This window comes from Mesocricetus auratus, unplaced genomic scaffold, assembly GCF_017639785.1.
Source record: "Mesocricetus auratus isolate SY011 unplaced genomic scaffold, BCM_Maur_2.0 Super-Scaffold_6723, whole genome shotgun sequence".
Classification (NCBI taxonomy): Eukaryota; Metazoa; Chordata; class Mammalia; order Rodentia; family Cricetidae; genus Mesocricetus; species Mesocricetus auratus.
Genome location: NW_024429183.1, coordinates 9,306,870 through 9,332,027, shown reverse-complemented (window position 1 = coordinate 9,332,027; position 25,158 = coordinate 9,306,870). Strand labels below are relative to the sequence as shown.

The window sequence follows — 25,158 nt, the reverse complement described above, 5'->3', positions numbered from 1 at the left end:
TCAAACAGGTCAACAGGAAATAGTCTTTAAGATTTTGAGGTGAGGGAACATGAGTTTTCTTGCTGTTCTGACTAAATACCTGACAGGGAGCAACTTAGGGGAGGGAGTTTAGTTTGGCTGGTGATCATGAGGAGTGGCTGGTGGCCATGCAGCAAGAGTGTAAGTGGCTGGTGATCAGGCAGCAAGGCTGTGAGTGTCTGGCCACATTGTATACATAGGGAGAAGAGAGAGAGAAATGCTCACACACAGCTGACTCCTCCTTTTTGTTCTTTTCCAGGGTCATGGCCCATGGAGTAATAGCACCCACTGTAGGTTGGGTTCTCAAGCATCAGTTACTCAGTCTAAAAACTCTCTCATAGATATGCCAAAGGTTTGTCTCCTAGGTAATTTTAGACCCTGTCAAATTGACAATCAATATTAGCCATCACAGAGTTATGTTCAGTGTCCATGCCTGTATATAATAGTTATTAGGGGGCTGAGGCAGGAGGATCGTGATTTAGAGACCAGCCTTGGCTATATCACAAGGACTTGGCTTACAGCAACAACACAAGACCTGAGTGAACCATCCATCTGGGCTGGTGGGAAATGCCAACAGCATAGGTGGCAGTTCACTTTGGCTTACCTGAGATGCCAATCTTCACCTGTTTGCCAGTAGCTCCTCAGTCAATTGTCTGTCATCAAGGTGATTAGCCCTCCAGTGCTCTCATCATAGGCTCCTTCAGAAATGCTTGACCCTGCAGCTAATTCAGTTAGGAAGAAAAGATGGGGGGCAGTGAGAGAGAAAGGGGGAGACACTGGGAAAGGTGGCTGAAGACAACGAGGCAAACAGAACTGTTTGGGCACTTGATTTGTTCTATAATTACCCATTTTGTAGCTTCTATCCCAGAGAATGAAAACTAGTGTAGGCTAAGGGAGCATTTAGTTTTGGGGGTACATTTTTCCATCTTAGAGATTTGTATTTGAAACTTAAAACCTGAAACGATGAGGTATTAAGCCCCCATGGCCACTTAGCTCTCTTGACCAGATCCCCTATTGCAGATGCTAGGAGACCTTGCTGCCCATTGTTTAAAAATGACTTCCGTTATTTATTCTCTTCATATTATTAGCGTTAAATATTCTCCCGCACCCACTGGCCATCTCCTCGTGGTTAAGCTGCTGCAATTTAAACATTGTCATGAAGTTAATTTTTTATAAGATGAATCAGGTTATTAAATTTAGTAAACCATTGCCTTCATTATTTTGCACCAACTTTGGCACCATGCAGGATTGGCTTAGCACTACTACATTTCGCTAATTAAGCTGGCCATCAGCCGCAGTGTTACGAGCGTGAGGGATGCTGTCCTCATGGGCTTTACCCAGGACTTAGCAGTAGGTAATGTTATTAAACTTTTTTTTAATTCATAAAACTCCATACTCTAGAGATGTGGTTTGCTATAAACGTGTTATTGTCCTCGCTGTTAAACCATCATCTTTTGAAATATCTCCTGCTTTGTTTTTGCTCCAAAGGCGGTTGTAAAGGATTAGAAAACGGACTTGTCGGCTATAGCTTTGACAAGTTGACTAGCTGTGTGTACAGCTCTGTTTAGATAAAGGGAGATGTAAGGTCCAGAGAATAGCTTTACGAGACACAGAGACAGATGGCTTAGCCGTAGTTCCAGTCACGATGTACCCGAGGCAGAGAAGGTACACGCTTGCCTCAGCAGCCTGTTGCTGCCATCACACCGGATGCCCAGCTTTCAGTGATACAGGGTCCTATGCGGTAGGCCGTTTTGTCAGGTGAGGTAGCCTGACTTACAAGGTTTGTCGGGGAAAATAAAAGGTGATGGAAAAGGCTATGTTTTCTCCCTGTAGATTTCTAAGCAGTGTCATTCTAAACTGTAGTGAGTAGTATTCTTAATAGGATTTAAATATTTAGTCTTTATTAAAGAGCCAGTCACCGGTTCATCAGGGCTGCTCTTGAAAACAAGGTGGATTATTTCAAAGCTGCACAGCATTGTGGCCCCTTAGCAGTGTGTGTCAGCCATCCACTCCTCAGTGTATGCTTCTGGGATGCAGAGATGACCAGACCGAGATGTTATTTACTGCTAACCTGGAGAGCTAAATACAGCATCCACCTGCCTGGCCTTGCATCCATAAATAATACAATTGTTTTAGTGTGGCACACACCTGTCATTCCAAAACTTAGGAGGTAGAGCTTGGAGAGTTGGAGTTTGAGGCCAGCCTGGGCTGCATAGTGAGTTTCAAGCCATCCTAGGATACATAGCAAGATCTTGTCTCAAACAAAACAAAATGGTTTCCAAGGAATGTCTGGGAACTGTGCTTGCCATCTTCTATGATTTATATTTTACTACCATTTAATTAAAATATTTCTGGTCATTGCATTGACATGAAGATTTAGGAGGGATAGGGGTTTTGTCATTTTTTTGATCTTGTGTGCACATCAGTCCTAGGGTGACAGATGAAGGTGTTATTGGTCCCTCGTGCTGTCTTCACGTGGGCTGTAGTGTTCCCTCTACCATAGATTCTAAGATGGGCATTTTGGATGCTGATTAGATGTCTCAGTGGGTAGAAGTGCTTGTTGTGCAAACCTGAGTTCATCCTCAGAGCTGGTTTGGTCCCTGAGTCCCACAGTGGAAGCAGAGAACTAAGTTCTGAAATCTGTTCTCTAACGTCCACATATATGCATGTGTGCCACACCCCCATCTGTGCAACTGTAAATAGAGTAAAATGTTCTCTGATATCCACATACATGCATATTCACACACATACACCAGTAATAAATAGAATGAAACTTTCTCTGATGTCCAATGCATGCACACATATACATATCCATGTAATAATTATTAGAATAAGATATATAAACTTTTTTTGTAAAAAAAGGAACTATTGGTTTGAATTCATTGTAACTTAAAAAAATGTGGTATTGGGCCTGGAGAGATGTTTTTAATGGTTACGAGGGCTTCTTACTCTTCCAGAGGACTATGGTTCAGTTCCCAGAACCCTTGTTGGGTGGCTCCAACCAGAGGTAACTCCAGATTCATGGGATCTGATGGCCTCGGTGTGCAACACACATGCACACGTATGTGCATGAACATTCGTATTAACAAACCATGCCTGTAAAGTATTTGTCATTTTGCTGTTTAGAGCAGTGCCTGTGCATTCAACTCTAGAACTAAATTGAATCTTCTCTCTCTTTGTGTTTCTCCATCCCTTGGTATCTTTTTTTAGATGATTTTGAGATGTGGATTCAATTTTTTAAAATATGTAGACCCTTTCAGTTTTCTAGTTTATCCTCATATTTTTTTCAGTAGTATTTTTTAAAGAAGTTTGCCTTTTAAAATTTATCATCTGAATAGTTGAACATTTCAAAGAATCTCTTTAGGGTTTGTGGGATCTGTAGTCCTTTTAATTTTTAAAAAATATTTTAAAATTTAGGAAAATACTAAACAAAATCTGAACATGCATATGTATATGACTGGATGGGTTTGGAGATGAAACCACTATTACAGTTTACAGAGATTTTATTTATAAAGATTTATTTATTTTTGCTTAGGATATAATGATTCATTTATTTTTATTTTATGTGTATGAGTATCTTGCCTGAATGTATGTATGTATACCACATCTGTGCCTAGTGCCCATGGAAACCATCAGAGAGCATCAGGTCCCTGGAACTGGAGGTAGAGATGGTTGTGAGCTGCCATGTGGGTGCTAGGCACTGAATCTGGGATCCCTGGAAGGGCAACCAGTGCTGTTAACCCCTGGGCCATCTCTTCAGACCCCATTTATATACTTCTACATTATGTTTATGTACATGTGTGGGTGTGGATTTGTGCACTTGAATACATACAGTTGCACATAGAGGCCAGAAGAGGACATCAGATCCCTTGGGCCCAGAGTCACATGTGTCTGAGCCTTCTGATGTGGATGCTGGGAACTGAACTTAGTCCTTTGGGAGAACAACAAGTGCTTTCAACTGCTCTCTCTAGTTTCCCTCTCCTGGAACTCTTAACCTTAGTGCTTCCAGCCACCATTTCTGATCCATCCTTGGTGATCACCTGTGCATTTGTTTCTGTGTTTCTCTCTTCTGGCCTTTTGTAACATCTTGTCCTCTTGTGTGTCTTACTATTTTAGGTTCTCATTCCAGAGGTTTTACACGAGAATGTGAAATAATTGGAGGGATAACTGAGAGTCTGGATGGTGGCTTCTTCCTCTCTAGAGCATGTCATTGTCCTTTGCTTTTCAGTTGGATAGGGGCAGTCAGAAATGGAAGTGCCTGAGACTGAGCTTCCTGAAGGCAGGCCTGCCTCTGGTCCTCCTGTGAGGCAGTAGCTCTTACATGCATGTACTACCCCACCTCCTTGTGGTCCCTGGGCTTACATTTGTATCTTCTCTGCACCACTGATGGCCCTTTAGACTCCCGTGTTGACAAAGCAGCCCAACAGCAGGATGTGAGATAGCTAACCCAACAAATACAGCAATTTCAAGGTGAAAACGCAGTTCAAGAAGAGTTCCGGCCACAGTCAATTGCTTCATTGCCAACCATGACTGACTAGACCCTTTGTTTAGTGAGAAGCCCCCATGCTCTGCTCTGTGATGAGTGTTTCCAGAACTTACACATCCAGCAATTGTGGCTGTTTATGTGTCTTAGGCCCTCCCACTTATCTATTCATCCATCTATCTATCATCTATCACTCTGCAGGGCTGTGCTGTGGGTGATTCTCAACCAGTGGGTCATGACCCATTGGGGCGGTTAAATGCCCCTTTCACAGGGGTCATCTAAGACCATCAGAAACTATAGATATTTATATTATTATTTGTAACAGTAGCAAAATTACAGTTATGAAGTAGCAATGAAAATAATTTTATGGTTGTGGGGTCACCTCAATAAAGGGAACTGTATTAAAGGGTCTCAGCATTAGGAAGGTAGAGAACTGCTGGTCTGAAGTAAGATATTTTATCTATTATATCACTAAAGCCACTAACACTCCACTGCCCAGTTTCACCCATTGAATGTATCTCCTGAACTGTCCCATGCTCCCTGTCCCCTGGGGCAGAGTCACCTCTGGTTAGGAACCACTCAGTTTTGGCCCACTAATGGCCCTTTATGATGCACATGTTGGCATTACCATCATTTCTAATGTGGACTTTTTCTTTTAACCACAGGGTTCGAAACTGCCAAGTCCTTTGCCCTCCATGGTGCACACGTGATCCTGGCCTGTAGGAATATGAGCAGAGCCAGCGAGGCAGTGTCCCGCATTTTGGAAGAATGGGTAAGTGCTTGGCTGATTTGTGTTTTAATTGTCAAATATGTACACCAGGCTGAGCGCACACAGGTTTCAGTGTAGTGCATGAAGTTTAATACTCTTGGAATAATGCCTTTGTTTTTAAAGTCATCTTCACATTATTTGCTTCATGAAGGAAAGGATGAGTGAGACAGTTATTACCCATGCGTTTGTTTATAGTTCACTGTCCGTGTCATCGGCTTTATTACTCAGAGATTTGAGAATGTTTACTTATTTAAATCTTTTATTAAGAGAAATAAAACATAGCCAGCCAATGCCCATAAATGTACTTGGGAAGTGTGTGTGCTCATACGACATTGTTTTTCCACTTCTGCAGTTGTCTGTCTGTCTGTCTGTCTGTCTGTCTGCCTGTCTATCATCTATTTCAGTTTTCACAGTTTCATACATGTATATTGTACATGTTAGTCATTTTTGTTCCCCCATTACCCTTTCTAATCCCTCCTCCTCCTGCTGAGCCCCCACTTCCCTATGGGTCCTCTTTGCCTCCATGAAGTTAGGAGATAAGCTGTGTGGACAGCATGGGAGTGACACAGAAGATGGGCCTACCCATAGAATTCAAGGACTGTCAGAGATTCACAAGGGAGACAGATGGTAATACCTAGATGAGTCTTCTCTTCCTGCAGAATGAGAGAGGAAAAAAGAAAAAGTCCGGGTCCTTGAAAGGTAAACATTCTTAACTATTTTTTTGTGCAGCCTTCCAGAAAAAGGTTTCAAATATAAAGCAAACAGGTGCGCACGCTGTTCTGTGCTTTGATTGTCTCACTAATACACCACAAGATCTTTCTGTGGGTGTCTAAATAGACTTGGGTTAGGGCTTTGCTCACTGGGGTACAGTTCCTGACAAAAACAGCTCAGGAGGAGGGAGACTTTGTTTTGGCTCAGGTTTCAGTCTAGAGCTGACTGACTGCTTTGCTTTTAGGCTGGTGAGGAGACAAGCCATCATGGGAGAAGGCATGAGGACGAAAAGCATGCCAGAAGGAGGGAGAGGAAAAGAGGGAGGAGGGAGGGAAGGAGGGAGTGCTGTGACTGACTGACTGACTGATTGGGGTTTAAGTGTATCTCTCTAGGACACCTACCTCATGCCTTGGTGATCTGATTCATCCACTAGACTCCCTTCCTAATTTCCAGCACCTCCCAACAGTGCCATGAGGTTCTGCATCCATCCATGAGGTCAAAATCTGTGATCTAGTCATGTCCTCCTAAGATTCACATACATGACCACTGCTACTTCAGAGAATAAGCCTTCAATACATGAGCCCTTTGGGGGAAACACTGCAAATCATTCTCTTTAATGGTTGTATACTGTTCCAGAATGTGCTTAAGCGTTAAGTTAATCATTTGGGGTGCATGAGGTTGTTAGTATCTTTGTGCTGTTACAGGTGATACAGTGTCACTCTGTCTTCTGCATCAGACTCTTTCATAACTTCATGTGAAGCTAGGTCTAATGTGTGTGAACTTTTTTCAGTATTTAAGTTGATGAGCTTATCATGGAGCTGAATCTTAGCAACAAGCTCCTAGATTCACTGGGCTACATGTGCAGTTAAAATTTTGGTGACCTACGTGTTTCTACATTGTCCATTCCTGTTGATAATGTAGAAGAGTTTAAATGGTATCTCAGAGATGGTCAGCTTCTCACATTTTGTTGGTTTGAATTCACTGTGTTTCAAATTGTTTTTTTTTTAAATTTTATTTTCCAGTTTAAATTTAGACAAGAATCAAGGTTGCTTCACAAGTCAGCTCCAGGTCCCTCTCCCATTCCCTCCCCTCCTCCCGTGCCCCCCCCCGGTTATCCCCTCATTTCTCCAGGGAGGGTGAGGCCCTCCATGGGGGTGTCCATAGTGTGTCATTAAATTGTAATAGTACAATTCCAGTGACTTCAGTGGTTCTGCAGTTAGTATACTGTACAAGGATATTAACATTGAAGCTGGTCTCAGAATGAAATTGCTTTACATCTTTAAATTGATCTTTTTCTTAGATTACACAGGAGCAGATTGATCTGCCCCATTTTGATAGCTTATATCTGTCTATCCTCTGTTTTCATATACCCATCTATTATCTGTTTACCATCTATTTATATCTATCATCTATCTCTCATCTATCAATTATGTTCATCTATATGATCTATCTATCTACCTATCTATCATCTATCAATCATCTACCTATCTATCATCTATCTGTCATGTAACTCTCTTTGATCTATCAGCTATCTTTGTGTCTCTCCATTTTAGCTATCAGCTATCTCTGTTGCCCCCCCCCCCATGGTCTCATTGTGTAACTCAGGCTAGCTTTGAACTCACAGTAGTCACCCTGCCTCTGTCTCTTGAGTTCTGGAATTACAGGCATGAACCACCACAGTTGTCTTGATTCCACTATTGTTTGATACATAGAGGCAGAAATTCCTGATCTGCCATAATGAGCTGTAGGCTCTTGGGCAAGTCTCTTAATACATCTGGTACATCCCTAATGAAGAAGATTTAATGATACCCAGCATTGACTCTCTATTTTTTCCATGTTAGGCCATAATTATGTCCCTGTGAGGCAGCTTCAGATGATGGGAATTATCATTGTGTAGTTTCACCAAACAGTTCCTTGATATGGAGTAGCAATCCTAGAGGAATGATTACCCCAAAACATTGAAGTTAAGGACCTGGGAACAAGAAACATTAGTGAAAACTAATGTCCCCCATGTAGTTTCAGATACTGAAATTGCATCATGAGGTATTTTAACTATAGAAATCAACCATTTCATCATACCTCACTGGTGTACTTTTTCTCTGTGTATTCCTCACTCTCTGAAGATGGTGATTACAGAAGCCCAGATTTAGTACCTATAACCATGGTTACCATTTCCTGTCACTGCCTTATTCCCTGCAGTGTGGAGACCCATTACTAGTCACCTTGCTTATGTTTGGCCACCATACTTTCCTCACATGCTTACCCTTGACTTGCTTGTCTGATTTTCTTCAGCCCCCCCCCCCCATCATACATCTCTACACAGGACTATATCTGGCATTTCAGTAAGTATTGTCAAGGTCAATTTGATCCACTGCAGATTTTCAGTCTTTGAGCCAGCTTAAGTATATTCATACTTTACTGTGGATGGACCATATCTGTACCTCGCTGGGAGTGTACTGAGACATATTGCCACCCTGTGGGAGGTTCTCAGAGTGGTCCAGGGTTTTTTGTTGCAGCAAGAGCTCATTCAAGAGTCCCTGGGTATTTTTGGCTCCACATTGATTGTAAGTGCCAAGACTCTGTGGGTATCCTTAGCTCAGATCTGGAGATGGAGTTTGTTTCTTTATCCACTCAGCTTGTTCCTCCCAACCTAGGCTTTTTCTTCCAAGTTCCAGTGTACCTTCCAGGATCACCATGTTCCCAATGCCAGTAGAATGATTTTCTCAATTCAGTGTTAGGGCACCTGATAGCCCTCATTCATGGAATTACTGTCATGTATTATGTGCATGTGTGGCATACAACAACAACAACAACAACAAAAACCCATTCTTCTTCCTTTCACAGAGGAGCCAAGGGACAGCTCTGTCAGAGAAGATAGTAGCCAGAGTCACATAAATCATGAGCTCAGGGACAGGTCCCTTGTTTATGCCATTTGCCTTGATGTCACATCCTTAACTTGCAGTCTTTGCTTTAGATCCTTTGGTGACACTCAAATGGTTTGTTTCAGAACCAGTCATATTTAGAGAAAGCAACTCCTTGACGTCAACATAGCCATACCCTTCTTCTTCTTCTTCTCCCAACTACTATTCTCCTCCTCCCTTTCTTCCTCCTCCTTTTTTATCTCCTTATTCATTGACAGATTCTCAATCTGTAATGTTTTCTGTCTGGGTATTCACTATGTAGTCTAGGCTGGCCTTGAACTTATGACATTCCTATTTTAGTCTTTAAGTGGTGAGAATACTTACTGGAATGCACCACCAGATCCAACACTGGGTCTTCTCAGTGCCCAGAGATGGTCTGATATTGAACTTACTAAGGACTTCAGTGAATACAATAGACCTTCTTTTCTCATGACAACCCAAGATATCTTTGCACATATCCAGATGCTTTCTAGCAATGGTGCAGCCCATTCCTGCCTAAGTGTCATTGTTATAAAAATATACTGTAGAGTTGGAGAGTGATTAGGAGTGTGTATTTGTGTGTGTGTGGGGGGGGCTCAAGTTTGTGTCTCAGCATCTACCTACATTGGGCAACTCACAGTTGCCTATACCTACATCTTCAGGAAATCCAATACCCTTCTCTGGCATCTGTGGGCACCTGCACCCACATGCACAAACTCACATACAGGTACACACGCATGCACAATAATCAAAATAAAAACAAAGCTGTAGTGTATTGGCAAAGGTTAGAAACAGATACAAACTATGACCTCGGGAAAGTGTCTGAACTTCTGGAAATTTCAGCTTCTTTGTCTATAAAATGCAGATTATAGTGTCTGTTTCAAGACATAGGTGGTTTGTAGTAAACACAATGACTATATGTAGATAAAATATTAACATATGGTGGAGCAAGATTAAGTGGTCAGCTAAGTGCCAGTTATTTGAACTGATAACAGTGATGAAGATAATTTCTTGGGTACACATGTAGAGCATAGTGAAGCCTGCTTTTCTTACCCTCAATAAGTGTCTGAGTGGGAGAAGGGCTGTGAGGAGGATGTTTACCAACACTATTTAAGTGGAATTACAATGAATTGTTTTCCTGACTTTTTATGTCTGGACTCCTACATTTTAATAGATATGCATTTAGTTGGTTGATCAGTATTTTCCAGTGTACTTCATATTAGCTCTTGACTGTCATTTGAAAGCTGTCTTAATTATTTATGTGGTTGCTTTTCCTTTTTTATTTACAAAGAATTTCCCTTTACATATATCCAGGAAAGGCGATGAAGGGCTCAGTCACCAGGAACAGCAAGCAGTGGTTATTGAGAAAGGAGGGAGATGAGAGATTAAAAAAAAACAAAAACAAAAGATTTAGTCGTGACGGTAATGGAATGTGCATGTGGCAGAGAGAACACATACTGGGTTGATTGTAGCCACCTGATATGATGCTGCAGTGTTAAGTTACTCCAGTTGTTGATGGTGCTGGTTCCAAGTCTGTTTATCTCCCTAGAGATAAACAGACTTGCTCTCATGGCATTGTGTCCTGACAGCCTCATTGACAGGCATCAGAAATAGGAACTTTCACATATGGAGAACTTGTTGCCAGATATTATGTTGAGCATGTGCCACTGACACTTTGCTCAGAGTTTTCTGTTTTGAAACAGGGTCTTACCTATTTAGTCCTAGAACTCACGATGTAGACCAGGCTGGTCTGATAGACATGCCTGTCTCTGCCTCCTGAGTGTTGGGGTTAAAAGAGGGCCCACAAGCCAGGCGGTGGTGGCGCACGCCTTTAATCCCAGTACTCGGGAGGCAGAGGCAGGCAGATCTCTGTGAGTTCGAGGCTGGGCTGGACCGATAGCCTCCAAAACAATACAGAGAAACCCTGTCTCGTAAAACCAAAAAAAAAAAAAAGAGGGCCCACAAAACCAATCATGGCTGAGTTTTCAGTACAGTTGACACCTTGTTTTCATGGTGCGACATTAAGGGCAGGTGATGGTGCTGAGTGCTCAGTCACGATGCTCAGAAGTTCCCTAGATGTTCAGCAGCTTTCTGCCTACAGCAGAACCACTCAAGGACTTTATGAGCTGATGAAACCTTGATGTTTATGGGAATTTTCTCTTTTTCCTTTTGATACTAAAAACTAAAAACATTCTGCAGTTTGTCTCTCCAGACAGAATGTGTTAAGTGTGATGTCATCTCATGCAAATCAAGCATGCACGAGTGTGCGTGCGTGCGTGTGTGTGTGTGTGTGTGTGTGTGTGTGTGTGTGTGTGTGTGTGTAGGTGTGCTGGGTAACTGACATAGAAGCTTTCTGCCTAAGTGAGGGGCTTGCTTTGGAATAGATGATCGTTATCTAAGGCAGCTCAAGGTATAATGTTCATCACTGTTGTCTTGAATGTCACGAGCTAAACAAATAAACTAAACTATTAATATCAGGTTCATAGGAAAAGTTCATCCTAAATCAGCCTCTAGATTTTCTCATTTATTTGCTTTAAGAGTTGTTTTTCCTGCACAGTATTGGATTTCAGTAAATAAAACATGATATAAACAATCCTGTGAGCCAGCAACAGCTATGTAAACTTCTTGCTTGAGCCAGTAAGCATAGCACTCACAGTAAAAGGCAAGGGTGAAGCTCTAAAGTTCCACCCTAGAACATTTTCAGATGTCATTTACTGTCATCCTACATATTGAGGTGTCTGTGTGCCAGGGGGCAATGTGCTTAGCATTAACAGTGAAACACATATACCATGCCATCAACCTATCTGACAGCCAAGGCCTTTGGGGCCGGGAAAACAGTTGTGTAATTCCACACAGCTGGGGGATGAGTGGGGAATCTGAATTTGAAACTACATCTCCCTGATTCCCAGCCATTCTTTACCTAATTTAATGTTCCTAGTGTGTGCTGTTCCTAAAGATTAGCCCGGGTTTTCTTTTTAACCTCCATATGTGCCTGTTTGTGTGCTGTTTGTGTTAGTACAGGTGTACGCAAGCCATAGTGCATGTGTAGAGGTCAGAAGACAACCATGGGCTCTGCACCTTGCCTTCTGTGTGTTGGAGAAAGGGTGCTTTGTTTCTCACTATGTGAGCCAGGGTAGCCGGCTTGGGAGCTTTTGTCTCTACTTCCCAGTGGAATGCTGGAACTGCAGATGCCTTTGCCTTTTTGTGAGTACTGAGTATCCCAGCTCACTGAGTCATCTCTGGTTTTCATATAGACAAGAATGACCTTGAACTCCTGGTCCCTTTGCTTTGCCCTCTCATGCACTTAGATTATGGACTTGCACCACCACATTCAGTTTTTGGGGCTAGGATTGAACCTACGTCTTAGTACATGCTAGGCATGCCCTCTCTCAGCTGAGTCACACACTTCCAGTCTTGACCAGGCTTTTTGAAGGACTCAGCCCAATACTGTGTTCAAAGAGACTCATCTGTGTGTGAATGAATGATTTATGGTGGGAAACAGTATGTGTTGGTAACATGAAGGTACCTGTGGTTACCTAGAAGGAACCTCCCTAGCTCTTTATAATTTGATGTCATTGATAACGGGGTCAAAGGAATCTGCTTCTTCCCTTCCGTCCCCTCCCTTCCTTGTTAAGTGCTATGTAGTGTATTTATTGTTCTGCTTAAGTTGCCCATTTGACCTTTCTTGTCACAGGCCCAGGAAAGATTCTTTATCAGTTAATAAATTATTCATCCCCTCGTAGACATAATTGGTTGCTAAAATATTCTGAGTTTTCTCTGTCTTCAGAATGTCTGAAAATTGTGCCTGGTCCTTATCCTCCAACTTTTCCATCTCATTTCTCATTCTGAAAATTTTACATTGACTTATTCTTGACTGTATCCACCATTCTTTGATCACCGTTTCCGTGTCTTTATTTTTTTTCTTCCTGGCCATCTCTGGCAGTCTTGAACTGAATCTTTTCAAACTTTATATCCATTATAACCTTTCTATAACAAGGGCCGTGGCTCACCGCAAAATGTTAAGAGTGCAAGCAGGGATCACAAGTGGCTAGCTCCAAACCGTCACCCCAATTGTGTGCAGCCCAGGAAGATCCATCCTCTCAATAATGCGGCTTCCCCTGGGTTCTTATTAAGCAATTTTGACATAGTTTGAAGAGATGGATTTCATCTTCAGATGGTATCTAGCCAGTGGCTGCAAGACCGGCTTCTGGCCACTCAGCTTTTAGCCTGTTATTTAAGAGGGAAAAATATACTTGAGACTGTTTTTCATGTTTATTATGGGGCACTCAGAGTCCCTCTGATTTAGTGTGTATTAGATTATGTAGAAGAGAAATAGCCATTGTGCTGATAAAACCATCCAGGCAAGGACAACTAGAGATCAGCAGGGCTGGAGGTGGTTTCTCTGGCTAGCCAGCACATGGGGCAGAAGGACAAGGGCAACCCTAGACAACTGTTTAAAACAGAACTAATTTTACTCTACACAAGGTAGCCTTTAGGAGGGAAGTCTTTGCTTTGGAGTCCCAGAGACCTGGGAGCAAATCCTGACGCAAACTATTGCTCACTGGTGCCCCTGTCTTATTTCACGTAGAATGGCATGAGTGACAATTTTCAGGGTCACCAAAAGGACAGAGTGTAGCCACACAGGGCTTTCCTGCACAGAGCCCATCACGTTGCCATCCAGAAAGCAGTGCACACCCGTGTCCAACACAAAGCCCTAAACTAGACAGACGCATTTGTGCATCTTGAAAAGTGTCCTAGTTCAGGCTCTTATAAAAGTGCCATAGGCTGCTGGCTTAAGCAGTTTATTTCCAGACGTTGCAGAGGTTGGAAATCTGACCACAGTGCCTGTTTAGTAAGGTTCTTGGTGAGGACTGTCTTCTGCTTTATATATAGCTCACTATGTCGGTTCATGTTAAAGAGCAGAGAAATAGAAGGGGGGGAGAGACGCTTCTAAGCTTTCATTCTGTAGGATCCTGTTGTCTTCCCAGCAGTGTCAGTCAATATTGAGATGAGCTGAGATAAACAGTGGAGCTCCTTCTACCCCCTAGGAGGTAGAGATGTGACTGTTGTTGCTATACCCTTGCATGGGTTGGAACTGGCTGGCCTGGCGTTGGCTGGGGTTGGTGCTGAAGGGAAGTGGAGCTGGCAGAACCCACCCTGTATTCCCAGGAGATTTATGAGAGCTGTTGTCTGTCCCTGACATTGGAGAAGGTGTATGTGACTAAGTTTTGAAAACTGTAGAAGGAAGGCTTACAAGTGTGCCGTAGTGGCGGCAAGGCCTGTGCACCAGCTCTTTGATAGTCCTCCCTTCAAGAACAGAGCTTGGTTCTCCTTCACCAATGGGAGCTGTGTCTGGTGATGTGTCTCAGTGAGTTCCGTGTGGTGGTACTGGTGGATAGTGACTCCCCAGAAGGGTGAAAGGACTTAAAAGGCATCCAGCTTCTTCCTTACACACTGTCTCGTGTTACTATGTTTGTGCAACCATGTTGTGTGCACATTCAGGCAACCCTGTGAAGACTGCTGCTACAACAGTAGCTTGAACCATCTCAGAACCCTCCAGGCCAGCTCAGCCTTCTGCTACCCAGCTGCTGCCATGGTCCAGGAGATTCACAAGGTGAGTTCTCCTTTCAGAACCTTCCAGTGACTAGCCAGACTTATGACCTGCCTGATTTGATTAGATGCAAAATGTGTACAGTTTCAGCCATATGCTTTTGGGGAAAACAGTAGTAACTAACCCAGGATCCACGATTTCCAGGGGAGAAGGAGCCATCACTGAGAGTGACTGGACCCTGAGACTCAGTGGGCTCCTCAAAGTATAAAGCATTGCAGCTGCCTTACCCATTACAGCATTCCATGTTAGGGACCTCCAGCTTTGCTGTGAACTCCTTTCCTGATGGATAGACACAGTCATCCCATCTTGTTTCTTTGAAAGCTTAATTAGAAAGACCCCCCCCACTTACAGTGAAAACAGCATCTTCTTCTAAGCATCTTTTTGGACCACCAGACCAAGGTCTGTTCTCTTTCCCCAGAGCTCTATTGACTGTGTTCTTAGAACCATACTAATACACGCATCTCTCAAATTCCCTAAATAATAAATCCAAAGTTATTGAAGCTATCAGGTTACTGAGAGTTGGCGGTGAGACTGCCCCCTCTCATTTCTTTGCAACCCTTGTCCCTATTTTATTATTGAAGCTTGGGATGCTCATGGTAAGGCGAGGCAGCTGGGGAACCTCAGTCCCTGAATCTTGCAGCAGGCAGCAGTTGTGGGAGCTCAGGCCTGCTTTGCCTTCCCTGGAGTTAATGAATCAGTATGCGCCAAGGGCACAGTCTGCCTTTAACTGATGGAGGAACACCACATTTATTTACTCAACAATTCTGAGATTTCCAATTGTTCCGACTACAAGGCAGTCTGCCTGCAAACCGGGTTAGGCTGGGAGAAACTTCAATGCATCTTTGTAATGGCTTTGTTGTTGTTTATTGAGAGGGACTAATTAACTTTGATTATTGCACTAATATTATGGCACTTTGACAACCCTTCAGATTTATGACTCTGGGAAAATAAACAAATGAAATGCAGGTGCTGGAGCAGAAAGACTCAGTCATTACTGAACTTTAATTACTTGGAATGTGTAGCCAGGAGAGAATTCGTTGATGAATTACAGGATGTTTAAAACATACCCCAAATTGAAAGCAAGGAGAAGACAAAAATAGTGGGGAGGAGGCTGCAGAGGTGCTGTGTTTAAGGTGGGAAAGACAGGGCACATCTGTACTCCTCTGCATGGCATCTCATGGACTAACCTTGGTGGTTTCTGGTGCTGCAGAACCTCACAAAGTGCTTGTCAAGGCTGAATCAGCATCACCCAAGAACATACTAGACATGCAGATTCTTGGATCCTGCCCAGAACCACCAGTTCAGAGTCTCTGGAGGTGGGGTTCCAGGGAAACCCAGATCCATGCAAAAGTTGAGGAACATTGCCATCAGATTTCCTGCTCTTTGTTTTTGCTAAGAGGGTAGGTACAGCATTTTATCTTTGTTTACAAAAGTCTAATATTGCCCTAACCCAAAACCTGAGCCATCCCAGAGATTTCAAGCTGGATGACAGTCACCTTCACCTGATGCTCCTGTCTCACTGACCCTTGGTCAAGCCTCCTTTTAAAATGAAATCATAGTAATGAGAATGGTAGCCAGCATAGTCACTGTGTTGAGTACTTCAAGTATGAAGTCTGTTTTCCTGAAAAGATCTGAAAGCTCAGAAGAGTTCTGGACCACGTGCAAGCTCACACAGCACAGACCCACAGGCATGAGGCACTTTTAGGGCAACACTCCTGCCTGTCCAGTTCTTCTGCCACATAATACCTAGGCACAGGAGGGATTTACCAGATTCTGGTGGACAGAGCAAGAGAGGGCAGCAAAGGTTGACAGCTGGGTTGTAGGCACTGAAACCCAGATGGCAGAATCCTGTCCCTAGTGCTTGGTTACTTTTTGAAAGCTGGCCAGCACAAGGTGTATAGAGCCAGATGTTTCTAAAATTTTGAGCTATGTGAATTGCCTCATTGATGTTGCCGGGGTCTCCAGTTCTTCAACTGGCTTCTGGCTTGTTCAAGAAAGAGTAGTTATTTGTGGAATACCATGGTACAGTATTTATTCCTGTTCCTTGGACATCACCAGTCCTTCTTTGGGGATTCTCAGTAGCCATCTTCCCTACTCATGCTGGACTCGGGAGGGCTGACTGATGGAGAGTGGACTCAAACAAACTTACCTTGAAGGACAGGAAAGTAAACCTTTATGTAGAAAGACTGGCTCCAAAAGTGGAATCCTGGGGGGGGGATGATGATGAGTTACAGTATAGCCAGGCATGATGGAACACACTTGTAATCCTAGCATCCGGAGGCTAAGGCAAGAGAACTGACACAGTTTGAGGACAGTTAGCGTTGGTTCCATAGGGAGCTTGAGGCTAGCAGGTAGATTCTGGAGGCTTGTGGTCTTCACATGTGTGTATAAGCAGGGAGACAGGGGAGCTTGAATTGTTATTTGGTTCTTTGCTACTGCTGGGATAAACTTTCATCAGTAATTGCTTTAAAACAGGTAAGATATTATTGGAGTTGAGAAGGTAAACAGAAAATCTCTATTGTTTAGGTCGGGAGAAATAGTTTGAATTGGCTTTGCTTATAAATTCCTCTTCCCCTTTGGTTAATAAGTGATTGCAGTGACAAATTGTGAAATTTGTCAAGATTATATGTATGTATATACCTGTGTGTGTACCTTTATCTATCTTTATGCAGATAAATAAAGAGAGTGGAGAATAAATGAGAACTGAAAAGCTGGCAACACAGGGGTGGGACAGACAGACAAAGACAGGGAGACACAGTCAAGCTGGAAACTTTCCTGGCGGTATCTTCTGGACTGGCCTGGGCAGGATGAAGGAGCCTGATCACTGTGTCCTGTGTCCCCTGGTCATTTCTTGCTTAGAAGGGAAGAAATTAGAATTGTTGAGCTATGATTTGTTTTAATCAGAAAGAAATTGTCTAACATAAATCTCTTTGTGAGTGCTGGAAAAGCCCTAAAGCGTCTGGGGGGCAAATATCAATACTTTGCAAAGGAGGAATGATTGTTCCAATTCGTGGCTTAATTGACTTTAAGCCTTAATGAAAGTCAGGCCAGGGCAGGCAGCAAACACTGCAGTCAGGATCAGCAGTGAGGTCTGAACTAGGAATGGAGGAATTTAAGGGGTTCTCATCCTCTGCTACTGATGCCATTTTCTAATTGACTGGAGCCACCTAATACCAGATAATACTCCTTTTTCTTCCTATGAAAAGAGGACAGTTTTTTCCTTCTGTATAATTTATTTTAAATTATAGTCCCCTCCCCCCATTGGAAGCATTCATTTGTGTTGGATTATCATTCCCCAAGTGAAATTTCACTGACGCTGTATAATTAAATATAGATTTTTTTGAAAGCACAGTGTATATTTTAAATTTGTAAGTGGACAAACTGGGGTGTATAAAGACTTTATTTAAGAAGAATAAATGGCTCCCAAAGTCAGCCCAGTGGTTGTTGGAAGGATTCATTTAGCATCCATATACCCCCCTGGGAGGACTCCAAAGCCTCTCTGACTTCATCAGTCTAAAAGGGTTGGACTCTAAAGTACACTGTGCAGGTCTAAGCAACAGACCCAGTCTCCAGTCTGCCTCAGTCTTAGTCCTGAGAGCCAGGCGACCTTCACTTCCTGTTGCTTCAGTTTGCCGGGCCTTATGACTTGGATGTACCAATAGCACCCAAATCGCAAGGTTGTGAAGATCAACTCCAGTGTTGCTCACTAGACACTAAGAACGATCGTGGATTACTTAGAGTGGTACCCAAGTACCAAGTGTCAGCAGAGATAAGAAACAAAACAATCAAAACTGGTGGGGTTGGAGAGATGTCTTACAAGCACCAGGACTCAAGTTCAATCCCCAGAACTCATATTACAAAAAGACTTGGTATATTGTTGCACACTTGTGATCCCAGCTCTGGGGAGATGAAGACAGGCAGATCCCTGGGCCTCCATGGACAGCCAGTTTCACCCACTTGGCAAGTTCCAGGCCACTGAGAGACCCAAAAAGAATGTGGATAGCATCTAAGTGTTAGCCAAGTTTGTCTTCTTAACTCCACATGCACAAGTGTGTACACATGTGTGCACGTGTATACACTACACACACAAACAAAATATAGGAGGAAAAAAACCCTCCTTTTTAGCATCTGTGTGGAAGGGCCCCACCTGCCTGGCCAGTTCATGTCTGGCCACTCAGCCATTCTACTTCTTGTTCAAATCGTATCAGAACCATTGTATTGCCCAGCCTTCCCACACCACCACATCTTGGCACAGTCTGTTTCCTCAACCTGGAGGGATCTCACCCAACTTGTCCACCCACCATATGTCCCTGTGCCCTGTGAGTGTCTGCTTATGCCTATCTCTTCTCCAGAGCCTTCCCAGGATTCTCTGGCTGTGATACGGTCCTTTCTCCCCTCCCTTCCAAAAGTTCCTGTCAGTCTACCCCTCTGAGTCAGGTACTGTGCTAAACACTATTGGAGGAAGCAAAGTCTTCTGCCTCCAGGGAACTTACAGACTGGGCTTTGGTTTCATTTGGTTAACTTTAATTAGCACACCCCACGTTTAAATAGTAGAGTTTCATTGGGTCATTTCCATATAGGTGTATAATGTACTTTGTCATACGCATTTCCTCTGCATCCCTCCCCCACTTCCCTCTTCATATTCCTCAACATCCCTCTCAACTCTCATGTCCCCTTTAGCATTTGGCTGTTAAATTATGCATTGATTGATTGCAGTATTGATCACATTGTGGATTGATCGTTTGTCGGATGGGCTCCTTATTTAGTGAACAAATACTTATCGACACCTTCTTCTACCCATGTAGTCTTCTGGATTCTGAGTATGTGTACAACCATTGAACATCTGGTCCTCTTGCCTCTACCCCATCAGTGCTGGGATTTTAGACATATACCACCAAGCTTAGGTAGAAATATTTATTTTATTTTTTGATGCTGGTAGGCTGGCTAGTGGCTAAGAACAGAGATTTGGATTTCTGTAGTTGTGTGGTGATCACAGCCATGGAGGTCCTCCATGTGCCGTCCATCTTTCTGAAGGAGGTGGAATATGGCTTGCCTGCATCACAAGATGATTTTCAGGTATAAATGGGACAGCAGTGCCCTGCTCATGGTGCTGGAAGCCTCTGCTTGTCACCTCGCCATGCTTTTCCCATCTTCCTTCTCTTCTTGCCATCAGTAGCCCCTCTGCCTCAGCAGAGCTGGCTGCAGTGCCAGACACAGCATCCTCTGGGTAGACCGGCTTCAAGTTCAAAGCAAAGCTTCCTCACTGCGGTATTGGATTTTGCAGGATGGTGACAGCTTCCACAAACCTCTGGTCCATGAGCCAATTTGGAGAAAATTGAATCATTCTCTGTGCCTTTCAGTTCGCATCCTAAAAGCCTGCACAAACATTCTGGGCAGGCATCAACAACTTCACATCAAGAGCTCAATCACAGCTTCAAAATAAAAACATCCCCCATTGCTCTCTGTGTGTGAAGCTGGATCTGGAGCTTGTCACAGACCCCGGAGCTAGTGATAACACAGCCCCCTCCCCGAACAAATGCCATCTCAGAGGGTCCTAGCAGGCAGAGTCCACTTAGCATGCTCTGTGCTCCTCCATTTGTGGATTAAGAGTCAGGGGTAGGAGCTGTCAGGACCAAGTGTTCATCCGCACGGCAGCTGCAGGTAGGGTCCATCTTTTGAAGTCTCCCTTAAAGTGGGTCCATATCCCAATCTGTGGAGGCAGACAGGGCTAAGCAAGCATCACATAGCCCTTTCTCCTCACGGAAGAGCAGCTAGTCTCATTATCAGCGTGTGCTCACACTCTCCTCAGCAAGGAGCCCTCTGTAGAAATAACTGTGAATTTAGTAACTGGCAGTCTCGAGTGGTTCATGATTTGCAGAGGATTTATATGTGAAGGGAAACGGATGGATTAAAAATATTAAACAGTATAGTGAGCACCCACACAGATGAATTGTTGAGATCTATTTTCCCCTTCTACTCTAAACATATGGCATGAATTTTTCACCCTCATTATAGTTGCTGAGAGAAGGCAAAGACAAATATTGATATTTCATTCATATTTTACGGTGAAAACACTGTTTGGTTTGTTTATACAGTTCGACTATCACAGTTTTTATGGTTGGCAATGAAACCACTGTAAAACCAAGTCTAGGTTATATAGCAGATGCGATAAGCCGTCAAATTCAGGGAGACTCCCTGGACAGGACAGCTGATGTCACATGTACAGAATGAGCAACTGAATTGTGGGTCAGGACAGGCTGGTCAGGACATAATAACTAGCAGCCTCTGTGGACTTTTTGGTGGTGTAAAGCCACCAAGGTTTCTCTTGTCTAGACTGAGCCTCTGGCTTGTGTTGCTGGAAGGACTCTGAGAGGTAAAGCTTGCAGCCTATGTAGCTGGTTGTTGTGCAGAGGAAGGAAGAGGCACGCTCACTTTGTGGCTAAGCCTCTGCTAAGAAGTGACACCTGTCACCACCACAGATCATATCCTATTGCCAAGGCTAGTCTCATGGCATTGCCAAGTTCAGGGAATACCTGCTACTAGCCTGCCATGTGTACACAGGTAGGGGCAGACACCCAAAATGTCAGAGTCTAGCTGGAGGGTTGCCTTACACAACCACAGTCACCCCAAGCCTTTTAGTAGTTATTTTTTAAATTGATCTTCTCTCTCTCTCTCTCTCTCTCTCTCTCTCTCTCTCTCTCTCTCTCTCTCTCTCTCTCTCTCTCTCTCTCTGTGTGTGTTTACATACATGTGAACATATGGAGGCCAAAGGTAAATATTGAGGGCCTTGCTTTATCTCTGCCCTCCTGCAATTAACTAATTTGGTCAAAGTAGATGGTTAGGAGTTCCTAGGTCTTTCTTGCCATCAAGTGTTATGCATCAAAATCCATATCCATTTCTTGTCCATAAGGTGGAGGACAGTTATTCATACATTTTTATCATGCATCCAACTATCAAGAAGTGCCTGTCTTCTTTGTCCTCAGGCTAACTAACCATCCTAGAGCCCTGCCTGTGTCCCTCTCTGTGACCCCACATCTCTTTAGAGCATCCTGTTGTCTGTCTGTCATCTTCTACCTGTCATCTATAAAACATTTCTTTTTTCCCTCCCTCCCTCTTATTTTCTGAAGCAACATTTCTCTATGTATTGCTGGCTGTCCTGTAACTCACTCTGTAGATCAGGCTGGCCTTGAACTCAGAGATCCACCTGCCTCTGCCTCTCAAGTGCTGGGATTAAAGGCGTGTGCCACCACCACTTGGCTTGACATTTCCTTCTTTAAAACTTCTTGATCAAAGGGCTGGATAGATCATTCAGTGGGTAGCTTTTTAATTTCTTTGAGTCTCAGTTTCAACAGGTCTGAGTTAAAGAGCATGATAGCAGTGCTTAAGTGTTAATCGTCATGCTGGTGTTAGTGTGTATTGGGCACACTGGTGGCTTTTCATAAGCTTGACTTTTATCTTCATGATTGTTTAATAATTTTAGTCAGTGGAAGGAGAGAACCAACTCCTTTGGGTTGCCCTCTTACTCCTATATATGTCCTATGGCATATATGTGTGCACCTGCATGTACGCGTGCGCACGTACACACACACACACACACACACAATGAACAAAATTTTTGAGCAAATTGAGTATTCTACCTTACATTCCTATGTCACACACAACAGTATCATGTCCCACATTTTATAAATCTCCAGTCCACTTTCCTTCCCATTCCTCTAAAGAACAGAACCTTATTGTACTTATTTTCCTTAGGATTCTTTCTTTAGGATCTGTTGTACTTCTGAAAATCTTCGAAAAAATAAATGGAAATGAGTTGTTTTGAACGTCAAATGAGCAGCTGTGTCCAAGCAAAAGCAGTTCATTTGAGGCTGAAATTGCAAAGATGCACATTTGGGGTTGGGTGATGATGGACAAAAGATTTTAATTTCTTTGAGTCTCAGTTTCAACAGGTGCGAGTTAAAGAGCCCAATAACGATTCTTTCATGTTAATCGTCATGTTGGTGTTCAGACATCTATAATTTAGTGTGTATTGGGCATACTGGTGGCTTTTTGTAAGCTTGACTTTTATCTCCATGATTGCTGAGCAATTGTAGCACAACAGCCAGAGCATTGAAGGGGTGGACACATGTCTTTCCTTCATCCTGTTTTTTGAATGACTGAATGCACGAACACGGTTTTTCCAGTTTCAATTAGCTTTCTGCCTTGGGGTTGAAAAAACTCTTAGTCTCCATAATAAATCATGTAGAGCCGACTCCCCAGATGCAACAGTGTGCAGAAAGCTGGCCGAACTTTTGCTTTCCCCTTCTAACATTTCCTCTTCTAAAAGTCTTCATTAAAAGAATAAAAAGTGATAACAGTGATTGCATTTAAGCAGATTCCTTGGCAGGCATGGGGAGGAGGATTCTGGGGATTTAGGTGCTGTGATGGGTGTTTCCCAAGCATTGAGGCCTCCTAACGTTTCATTTCCATTAAGCATCATGGATACATTCCAAGAATTTAATTAATATAGCATCGCTGCTTTCATTGTGATTCCTCAGTAGGGTTATGAGAACCTGGGAGTGTTCAGTTGATTAAATGGCATTTTCTGCGGGTTTCCAACTACTGCTTTCCATGGAATTTAGTACCTGCCAGTGTCTATTAAATCAATACTGTTAAAGGGGATCACAGAGGAAACAGGTGTTTATATCACAATGTAGAACAGTTCTTTTACCTAGATGGGGGAAATAGTTTTAAGAGTACAATTTTCTGTAATGGAGTTTTATGTAAATAGTAAGGCCACAAGAAGGGAGCTGATATTAGAAAAGAATTACAGTAAGGAATATCTTATAGAATAGACACTAAGATGTGCACCATCATGAGGTTGTCTCGGCTGGGAAAAAAATTACTGGCTGGGGTAAAGGTAAGATTATTGACAGATCCATGGGTGTTAAAACCCTTCATGGGTATTGCGGGAAAGAGCATGCTGGTTGAAGTTAGATGAGGGAATTTTCCCTGGGACCACTGGAGAAAATGAGTATCCCTTTGTTAAATTATACTGAATCACAGGGATGGGATGGGGGTGATGTAGCTCTGGTGGGCCTCGAACTCACACTGCAGACCAGGCTAGCCTTAATCTCAGAGATCTTCTAGCCTCTGCCTCCCAAGTGCTGGCATTAAAGATGTGTGCCACTCTGTCTGGCTGCTTTTTTAAGATTTATTTTATTTTACTTTATGTGTATGAATATTTTGCTTGCATGTATGCCTGTGCACTTGGTACCTATGGATTTCAGAAAGAGGGAATTATATCCCTTGGAACTGGAGTTTTTGTTAGCTGTGAGCCACCATTGTGAATGCTGGGAATTGAACCCAGATCCTTTGCAAGAACAAGTGCTCTTAACCGCTGAGCCATCTCTCCAGCCTACATTATATTTTGATCTGATGCTTGCTAACATAAGACATGAGTAAACGTGGTATCAGATTAGATTTGCTGTGATATGTTACAGGGGTTTGGAGAGACGGGAGTGGTTGGGGAGAATGGATGATGGGGCAGGAAGACAAAATTGGGTAGGGCAGCAGAGAGAAGGGCAGCACCAGAGAGCCTGGCCTTCCTGCTGATGCTGATGCTCAGTCCACCTTGGGACTGAGATGGACAGTTCATCTGGAGGATAATGTTATAGGAAGCACATTTGAGCAAAGTCAGAATAGAAGGAAGCCTGCCTGCTGTCTTAGCACCAGGAAGGTACAGGATCCAGAAATGGTATGAAAAAGGGGGCCGTATGTAGCAAGGTTTTTTTTGTTTTGTTTTTTTTTTCGAGACAGGGTTTCCTTGTATTGTTTGGAGCCTGTCCTGGATCTCACTCTGTAGACCAGGCTGGTCTCGAACTCACAGAGATCCGCCTGCCTCTGCCTCCCAAGTGCTGGGATTAAAGGCGTGCGCCACCAAGTTAATGGGCCCAGCTCATTTGTGTAGTGCACCACCAAGTTAATGGGCCCAGCTCATTTGTGTAGTGGTAGTTTCTCAGGACCCCTAGCCCAGTGGGACTACTCTTTATCATCTCTTGTTAGCAGTATGGGCATCTCTGAAGTTCTGGTGACATAGAACTGTCATTATTGTCTCTGTCCTAGTCTTTATTGGTGCAGTTTCATGAAGTACCAATGGTGCCTGTTCCTCTGTTCATTTTCATACCTAGGTGAGGAGGCTCATCAGAAGAGCTGTCACAAGTCGTTGAAAACTGAAATAGCAATTACTTTTTTTTGAGAAAGAAGAGGGTTACGTGATATAGCTACCACCAGCAACGACTGACATCATCATAGCAGCTAAACCCGTCTCCCCTTTCTCTGGGGGCTTGCTTCATACCCTGCTGTTCTCATGGTGGGAGCTGTTGTAATGTTAATCCCTTCATACGCTCTTGTTATTAAGAGCTGCATCTTGCAGATTATGAAAGTGAAAGGTTGAGGGTATTTTACACAATCTGATTTTGGCTGATTGTGGTTCATTATGTTCTGTCAACAGCAGCCAGTGCTATGTTGAGCACTTGTCAGATTATGGCCATCCTTAGTCACTGAACAAAATGCATTCTCTTCCCGTTGGACTGTGACCTGGAAAGAGACATGGGTTGGAGGTGGGGTAAAAAAAGGTAGTTTGAGCTGAATGAAGGAGTTCTTTTGGCCAAGCTTACACCTTGCC

General features: G+C 43.3%; 1 protein-coding gene across 2 annotated transcripts in view; it reads left to right on the top strand.

The window, feature by feature from the left end:
• Wwox (WW domain containing oxidoreductase) overlaps nt 1-25,158 on the top strand; it is a 907,540-nt gene that overhangs the window by 46,101 nt on the left and 836,281 nt on the right. For both annotated transcript variants that reach the window (XM_005073062.4, XM_040736459.1), the window contains exon 5: nt 5,167-5,273. In XM_005073062.4, the coding sequence (XP_005073119.1) occupies nt 5,167-5,273 (107 nt within the window). The remainder of the gene's footprint in view (nt 1-5,166; nt 5,274-25,158) is intronic.